This window comes from Hyalella azteca, unplaced genomic scaffold, assembly GCF_000764305.2.
Source record: "Hyalella azteca isolate HAZT.00-mixed unplaced genomic scaffold, Hazt_2.0.2 contig6163, whole genome shotgun sequence".
NCBI classification, from domain to species: Eukaryota; Metazoa; Arthropoda; class Malacostraca; order Amphipoda; family Hyalellidae; genus Hyalella; species Hyalella azteca.
In genome coordinates, this window is record NW_025936331.1 from 18769 (window position 1) to 28470 (window position 9702).

Consider the following 9702-nt stretch of genomic DNA (forward strand, 5'->3'; position numbering starts at 1 on the left):
GAGTGCCACAGTTGAAATGAATTTAGGTTTTGCATTCGAGTTCGCAGGCCAGTTCGCACGCGAGTTCGCTGAAGTGTCGAATCGGTAAGTCTTAACAATAAAACGTATATTTATCTTAATGCAACGGCCATAGTTGTTCAGCGTTCATTTCCTTCATACGCTCGGTCAAACACGATTCGGTCTACCAAATTGAAATAGGATAAGAAGCAAATTTATTGCATTGCATTATGTAATTATTGTCTTCTCCCACTCCCAGGCCCCAGCAACACTCACCCACCCCAACAACACTCATCCACGGATCCACCTCTAGCAACACTCATCCACCCCTGGCAACACTCATCCACCCGTAGCAACACTCGCCCACCAACAAGCGGCCTCACCCTCCAGTCTGCCTCCGTTACGCCTTTCTTCCTTACCTCAAAAACTGCCTCACAAAAAATATGTCGGGAGCTCGGCTTGAAAATCCCCCCGATCTCGGACAACAGTCGAGGATATAAAAGAAGAAGAGGGAGAAGTTGTTCGTGTACTTGAAGTGGAGGCCAACATGGCGCCTCGCTGATGCCACAAGTATACTGACACAACCAAATTGTATCTTCTCTAAAATAGTCACCATGGTCACTATAGTCACCATAGTCACCAACACTTAAGGTTATCCTAAGACTTAAAACTGCGTAGAAAATTGACCCTAACTTACGATGAACCTCAAGCTCATTTCAGAAATTGCGCTCAACGAGGACGGGGAATGAATAACTTTCTAAGTTGAGAAGCAACAACCAGACGGCGCCAAATAATTTAAAAATTATATTTAAAACCTTGAGATGGCTACGGTTAACCTTTAGCCTAGTGATGCAATAACAATTATCGATGCTGTCGTACCTGAAAGGCACTATAACGCGGGCTACCGTCATAAGACGTAAGGTTGAGAAGGGTTCCTTCTTGCATCTTCTAATCTTGCATCAGGATCCACGCTACAAACTTAAATTGAATCAAGTGTTAAGAATCCTACTCGAATGAACTATTTAATTGAACGAATTTTGCGTCCCTTACCGCATATAAGAATTAACGCAACCTTTTAACCCTAATGAACTTATTTCAACCTTCCGCTCCTTGTGGGTGATGAATAATTGAGACCTTCCACCTCTATGATGTTCATCTTGACTTTCGGTGCGAGATAGCTAAATAGCTGAAGCGCTAGTAAACATTTGACCACTAAACTAAACTAAACTTGCTCCTAAACTTAATTGCAAAAGGGGAAGGAATAGCATTGCTAAGCTGTCATAACTCAGCACGGGTAGCGGGTAGCATAATACTACGGCAGGAGAAGTCTTATAATTAATGCAATAATTTAAACGTAAGGAGTGAATACTCAAAATAATGAGTGGGATAATCTCGCGCCGCACAGAGCTTCAACCCTTACAGCAGGATACCTCCTTGCAGGGCCTGCCGCCAAGCTACATTCAGGCCGCCAGCAGCACTCAGCTGCGGCAAGGCGGAGTGTCACCAACGGGCCACTAGCAAGATACACCCCGACCATCCTTAGGGCCATTGACTGCCAGCACCTGCCATTACCACCTGCTGGTACCAGCCAGCACCTGCCAACACCACCTTCTGCACTGACCTGCCATCACCACCTGCTGCATGCACCAATAGTCAGAACCTGTCAGTGCCTGGACGTGCAGAAGATTGAAGACGACGACTTTTTGACACGAATCTTGCTTATATTTCTCTTGAGAGTTACAATCTAATAGACGAAATAAGCCTGTCCAGTAAACCAACATATAAAAAACATCAGCACTTCTGACCTATTCCATAGATGTGGAAAATCTCGTCAGATCTCCCACTGATAAGTTTAGGTTTCCTCCAAACTCGGCCCGCCATTATTGCAAGCGTTCGTAGAAGACATTATTGATGAGTAGCAATTATATCTAACTATAATGAAGTTTGTATTTATTCCTCCTAAAAAGGTAGAAATAATTTATGTGTATCAATTATTTCTGACTATAGCGACAATAATCAAGTTTGTATTATTTATTCCTCCAAAAGAGGTAGAAATAATTGATGACTCTCAATTATAACTAACTATAATTATTTCTAACTATAGCGACAATAATGAAGTTTGTATTTATTTCTGCTAAAGAGCACAAGGCGGTGCGTTGAAAGAACTATAAGTTGAGCGGTGCCCCTCATTGAGGCAGGAACTTCTTGGCAAAGAGCGCCGCGAGGGCCTTAGTCTTGTCCCCTCGGTGGTCCTGCAACTCCTGCAGGACTTCCTCCCTCGTGAACCCCACCGCCATCAGCTCCGCTACGTCCTCTGCCGTCACTCCTGCAGGCAGCGACGGGCTCACGTCAGCAGACGACGGGCCCGTCACGTCCATTGCAGAGGAAGGGTCAGCAGGGACGTCGCCGGCGCTGGCCGCCAGGGCTCTGGCGAGAGCGAGGTCCTCCGCCTCCCGCGCCTGCAGCAGGGACAATAATTCAAGTGTTTAATAAAGCTCGTTAATAATAATGATATAAGAGCTACCAACCACCCTCCCCACACGCTACACACCCAACACTACGCCCCTAACCCCCCAGTGTTGGTTGTGTAAACCCAACCTCCGCTAACCTCCCGTCCAGCGGGCTTTTCCGGGGCGTGTAAGACTGGTCGTAGCACCTGGCAAGTCCTCGGTCATGCTCTTCACCCCAGACACTCACCAATCCCGATCCCACCCATCTGCCACAATCTGTAACGGCATCATCCCCCTGGATAAAACCCCCCAAGTCCTAGGCGTCACCTGGGACACGCACTTCACGTTCTCACCACACGTCAGAGCTATAGCCACTAAAGCGACGGGTCACCTCACGCACTGCAATAGCTAGCCTTCAAACTATACAAAACCCGCCCTGAGACTAGCCACCGGCAGCCTCAAACTGTCCCGATCGCCTATCTTCACCATGAGACCGTCGTTCTTCCCTTGTCCGCTCACCTGGACCTGGCTTGTGCTCAGTTCCTCGCCAGCGCCCTCCAACCCTCCCATACCTCATTCCACATTGTTTCTGCTCCCCTCGGGGACCGCCCCATGAAAGCCTCCATCCAGTCGAGGTTCGGCCACCTTGTCGCACCATTTATGGAAAACAGTATCATGCCCACCGGTGCCTATGGAGAGACCGAGCGCTCTCTTCGCAGGGAGATCACCTCCCGCGTTGCGGCGACTGACGTTATCAACGCTGTCCTCGCAGCCCCACCACCGCCGCCGATTACATCAGAAGAGACCTCGCTCTCGCGCCCCTACCGCTCGGCGCTGTCCCAGCTCCACTCGGGATACTGCAGCTCCCCGGCATCCTACTCCGCTAGGATCGGACGCTCTCCTAGCTCCACCTGCCCGGAGTGCGGGGATCTCCTCCAATCCGTCTAGCATCTCTTCGCCTGCCCCACCTTCCCCAAGTCCCTCAGCGTCTCCTCACTGCGGGAAAACCCCGTGGAGGCAGCGGCTTTCCTGGCCACCCTCCCTGCCTTCGCCCATCTCCCCCCTCTTCCGGTGCCTCCACCCCCCGGTGAGCGTGACGGTCGCCACAACGCCACAAACAACAACAACACACCCCCTCCCTAACAACCCCCCCACCTGCTGCTCGCTCTCGCGACGCACGCCCTCCTCAGAACGCAGATCGGAGCCCTGCGTGAGGCGGGCGCACTCGGGCAGCTCTGCTTCAGACAGGAACTTGGTGATAGTGTTAGTGGTGCCAATCTGCAGGTGGTTCTGAGCCAGGTCTATCACCATCTGCACAGCAATGACAATCTTCTTAGATTGTGATCTTCAAGCACAAACACGTCCAGCACCAGAAACANGCTCTGATTACAGCAGGTAAGCTCTGATTACAGCAGGTAAGCTCTGATTACAGCAGTAAGCTCTGATTACAGCAGGTAAGCTCTGATTACAGCAGGTAAGCTCTGATTACAGCAGTAAGCTCTGATTACAGCAGGAATAAAGACTCTAACATCATGCCATCCTTGCAATGATGATAAGCTCTTCAATGGTGATCATAGATCTTCATGTCATATCATGTCATCATATTCAAGATTTTAGAAGAAATCAAAAGGAATATAATAAATAAAACAGCTGTTGGCTAGGGCGCAAAATGCTAATTGAACATCATTAGAAATGATTATGCTAATTGAACATTATTAAAGATTATTATGCTAATTGAACATTGTATTCACTAATGTTGGGGGCAGACCCTTGCAGCTCAGAGCAAAGACAATATATAAATTAATTCCAGGCAATTGTGCTCATTTAATTCCACCTTTTATGCCCTCTGCATACTCCTCAGTCAAGTGCCAGTTTCAATGGAGAAGGATTAAAATCATACAGATCACACATAAAATAGTTTGTTGAACTCACTTAAAATTACATAAAGACTATGAGAGGCAGGAGCCAGCAATTTATGGTGAGTGAAGCTAGAGTATAGACCTGTATTTTGCATGTTTCAATTCAAGTTTAATTTAGCTAGTAAAAAAATGGCATCATTTTTAAAAAAGAAAGTGGTCTAAGTTACCCCATTTTACGGTACTTTAGGTTAATTACTTTTCATTATTTGTTGCCCAGGGCTCAATTATATCTATGATATTCTATGCACAATTTTGTGATGACTGATGATGCATCAATTTTTTGTAAAGTGAAATTTTATTCACTGAGCAAGGTAAATGTAATCAAAAATTCTTTGTTGTTAATTGATTTTTTTGTCAACTGGAGCCTTTGCTAACCAAGGCTCCACTGTGAATGCATTTTTAGGGGTGTCCCTTATTACCCCGGGGGGGTGTCCATTATTACCCCATCTTGCGGAAATGGCTGCCATTTCTTTTTGGAATGAGATACGTAAATTCTGTCAATCACATTTTTAAGCCAACACCATTTTGCAATTTTATGTAAGTAAAATTTTTTAATATGACAAATTTTTTTTTTTTTTTTGCTACAGACCTTAGTAGAGGTACTTTTCCAAAATCTCACTTTTCACACTTTTTTTCACGGATTTTTTAGAGGTTATAAATGTATGATTTCTTAACTAGCTTCATGCTACATAGATAGTAAAAAAGTTGAACTTTATGCCACTATTTTTAGTTTTGCAATATTTTGATTAGTTTAGCTGCTACAACATTTCTACAAAATGTTGAAGGACTGTCCCTTACTACCTCGTTTGACGGTAATAATCACTAATCAGCTACTGGCTGGTCTGTCTTTGTAGCTCTCAGCTGGCCACTCAGGGTCACAGTCAGCTAACAACTGCCCAACCAAACCAAAGTGACAGCTGATCTTCGCTAGCTACATCACGTCAAGCAGCCTACAGGTTCAACTGTCGTGTGTACAACACGACTACTTAACGCTTGCAGTCTCTTACATTTTTGTGCATGACAAGAATGATCCAGCAGGTACTACATTAAACAATCCTGTGCATAGTTAGAAACAAGTAAATTTGTGAATGACAGTTTCCTGACATTCACAAAACAATTACCTTGCCTTTGACTGGCTGTGTCTTGTCTTGGTGCCACCGTTCCTGAAGATCTCCGAGTAGAGCTTGGAACTTGGATACTTGAAAAATCAAATTGTGCAATATCTGCAAAAAAAATTTTACAATTATGTGAATTTATTAATGAATTTTCAAGTGCTATATGAATTTACATCATCCTTGACTTGTTCATTTATGAAATATTTTGTTTGTTCACCAACTTTACATGAAAATTTTATCACAGAAAATGATTCATTAGAGAGTTTCCCAGTAGAAATGGGTCTAAGAATCACAAACTTATATTATCTTTATGTTCATTTAAACACACAAGAAAAACTCATGAACATTTGCAAAGAAGCCCACCAAGAAATTTATCTCTTGCACAAATATTACTAAATATATTTATCTCTTGCACAAATATGACTAAATAACAACAGGAAAACTCTTTCACTCCTAATTTTCCCTCAAAGCTTATTAATTAGTAACCCCTTGAACATAATTTAACTTCAGTTAAGGTCCCTTGCACTAATTGAATTTGATGACACTGAGCGAGTACTGAGGTCTCAATATAAGCAAGTTATCTTACCAGGATGAACACTAGAGGAGGAGGGGAAGGATGAGGAGAGTGATGCTTGGGTGGGCGGAGAAGTTCTCAGGATGAGGACCAGGTCACCATCAGCAACACCTAGCTCCTTCAGGGTCTTTTTGTCATCTATTAATGGTGTGCCATTAACCATGACAGTCATTGTGCTGCGTGGTATGGCAACCTGCACAAAATGTTCAGTGTATCACATGGTAAACTTTACAGTAAGGAAGAAGCCCTGGAACAGAAGATGTCTGGCCATCCTCAAGCTGGTACACATAAATAAATATTTTTGTTTATAAAATGTTCAGTCAAGCTCATCAACAATGCTTGACTAAAGTGCCTGTTCAGTTCATTTTAATTTTGGCCACTTTGCAGAGTCTGGCAATTATTCCACCGATATCAAAATTCTGGGCCTAAATGGTCCCCGTATAATTGAGGATATGTTCCTAGAATTACTTAAAGATGCAAAAGTTATTGACAAACAAAGATAAAGATGAATTTAAATAAAAATGTTTTGACAAAATATTCTGAACTTCTCAGGCAGGTCAGAATTATGGAGTGGTACCATCATAAAGGGCTGGTGAGTGGTAAATAAGGACAGTCCATCATTAAGTAGAAATGAAACCGGTATAGCAGCAAAACTAATTAAAATATTGCAAAACAAAAAATAGTGGCATAAACTTCAATATTTTTCCAATCTACCTATATAGCATAAAGGAAGGTAAGAAATCATACATTTACTAGCTCTAAAAAATACCCCAAAAAAAGTTAAAAAATTATATTTTGGAAATACTTTTGCTATGGTCAGTAGTAAAAAAAAAATATTTGCCTTATCAAAAAAATTTGCTTGAAAAAACTGGCAGACAAGTGTTGGCTTTAAAACTTAATTGATGGAATTGATGTACCTCAATCCAAAACAAAATGGTGGAGGTACCCCTCTAGAATTCCACACTATACGTAGACCATGGCTTTTTTCCAATTTATTCTATCTTTATAAGAAAAACAGCTTATTCTCATCCAATGATTTTTAAAAATCACCCATAAAAAACTTTGTACCTGCAATTTCAGGAAACTTCTGTCTGATATTTCAAATTGAGTCAATTCATAGGACTAAAAATAGAAAGTTTTAAAAGAGACTCAGCTTTGCCACTATGCAGCAATCAAGTTCAATTGTTAACCAAAGTACACAATAAAGCCATGTGATTCTAACATTATCAAAATTATTTTACTTTTGAACTGCAAGATTTCAGTGGGTATTAAATACTAAATCTCCTATCCTCTACATAAGGCTTGAAAGTTGAACCATGGTGGTTTCACACTATTTAAATCTATAAAGATATATTAATAATAATCAATGATTGATGCCCATTGGAAATCAATAAAATAACTAATTCTCAACAAAGAAAAATATTTTAAATATTCTGAACAATGTTAAAATACTTACTTCAGCTTCACATAGTGCTTTAAAATTTTCCAGCTCCAAATCCTCTGAAACCTCCAGTGAATAACTGTCGGTTTCAGTTGTAATGGATAGCAACATAATTCCTAACAATTATATAATATATTTTTTAGGGCTTAGGGTCTGTTTTCCTGCAAACATTTGTCACCAAAATTCAAACTGAGAATTTCAAGTGTCCAGTTTTGTTCTTCTTTTGTCCACTTTCTGAGAACTTGGTTATTCACCATTTGCCTCACATCTAGATGGGCAGCAGAAGTTAGGCCGGACAAACCTGAGGGCAAGGGGCTCAGTAAGTTTGTGAGTCTGAGATATTCTGTTAGTTCAATCAACTGCTTGATACTGTAATTAGTGCTACATGCATGTTAGTAACCCTTACCCAACTGGAGGGCCTACCCAGACAGAGAGCCAGCACTGGATGGTCCAGCCTGGGATGGTGCAGTCTGAAGCACTATAATTATGTACAGAGGTATGTAAGCAATGTGATCAAGACCTGCTGATGCTAATCTTCTGAGCTACCGTCAAGTGGGGTGACTTCGGCCATCACTACAACAGAAACAAAAGGCAGCAAAACAAACTAATATAAACGTTGGCCAATGTGCCTGGGATGATTTTGGCCTCTGGGGCGAATTTGGCCAACGTTTATTATTTAGTTTTGCTGCCATTTGTTTCTGTTGTAGTGCTGGCCAAAGTCACCCCACTAGACGGTACTTGACTGATTCCATCAGGGTCAAAACTCAATAGGGGAGCCTCCTGTCTGGGGGATTTTGTACACAACTTGGAAAGATCCTGTACAGGAGTCACATTTACAATTAGTCATGTGATAGAGAGGATCCTGCCAAGCCCGTCATGCTTCAAATGCATCAAAGGGGTGGTTGAGGACCATTAGATTAGTGATTAGCTGGAACTACATTTCTTTCAAATGCTCAGTATGGAGAAGGTATTTAGTAAAGGCACTGACTATTGCAAACTGAACAGGAGGAGGGAAATACCCACCTCTACACAAGTTTTGGAGAGTTGTGGAGACTCCAACCTCACAGAGGGTATCCTGAAACTCAGTCCAAGCCATAACATAAAGTGGGCATTGTATTAGAGATTGCACTATTGAGTATTTATTATTTATTTTTATTGAGTCAGTATTGCACTGACAAAGGTTAGTCTCAGCTAACTTGAAGCGATGTTAATGTTGCCTGACTCCAACATGTCCCATTTGCAAACATGCTAATGTTGCTTCTACTATTTTGATCTTACATAATGACCATGGCAATACTGAACATGACCTTTAAATGACATCAAATGTCTTCCCTTATCTGAATTTTCAACTTCCTGATCAATGCCAATTATTGTCCCAGAATCTCATAAGTGATGTTCTAACTTCTCTTAACATATCTTCCTTGTACACCCCTGCTTCCAGAGTGATATTGCTCAGGCTGTGTCATGCCTTTGCAGCCAGGTTTGCCAGCTCATTCCCTTCAATGTTCTTATGGTCTGGAATAAACTGAATCTTCATGGGAGATAATTGGCTTATTGCATAAATCAACCAATGAGTTTTAGTTTNAGGCTGTAGTGACTGAATCAATAGCAAATTGGACATGGAGTAAGAATATATTACCACACCAGGGCAGCTTCGAATATTTCAAAAGACAAACTGCAAGGCTTTAACAATTGCAAATAGCTCATACCCTAATATACATTTTTTGAGGATGGAGCCTAAAATTATGACTCTGAGTGAAGACAGTTATGAACAACTGATGAAGCTGCTATTTCAGGCTGCATGAACTTTGACCTATTTGTAAAAACCTCTAGATATCCTACATAAAATGTAGCTGGGAGGTCACAGAAGACAGCTTGGGCCATATGTTCTGAGATTTCTTTCACTGGCACAGCAAAAATCTTTGCAAATAAAATCCTTCACATCCACTCATGGAGGAATTGGGGACATAACTGGAGCAGTATTGACAGCTGGGAGTCCACCCTCCAGCATATTGGAAAACACTGGGGCACCCAGAGGAGGCACCAGGATTTTACCTGCCCACAGTCTCGTTCAGTCGTTCCTGCAGCTATATTAGCATACAGAAGCTCATCTGCCACCGCTATATGCCAAGGTAATTCTGATATCTGTTCATAGAACCTTAAGCTTACAAGCATTCTACATAGAGTTAAAGGTAAAACATGACTT

General features: G+C 42.1%; 1 protein-coding gene across 1 annotated transcript; it reads right to left on the reverse strand.

The window, feature by feature from the left end:
* Window positions 1-1177: 1177 nt before the first annotated feature.
* On the reverse strand, window positions 1178-7914 carry LOC108673054 (protein DDI1 homolog 2). Its single transcript, XM_047880770.1, has 5 exons — window positions 7512-7914; window positions 6068-6248; window positions 5493-5589; window positions 3603-3792; window positions 1178-2456 (listed from the first exon to the last, which is right to left on the reverse strand). Exons 1-5 carry the CDS (start codon window positions 7605-7607, stop codon window positions 2184-2186), a joined length of 837 nt encoding a protein of 278 aa, XP_047736726.1. The 5' UTR covers window positions 7608-7914; the 3' UTR covers window positions 1178-2183.
* Window positions 7915-9702: the final 1788 nt, after the last annotated feature.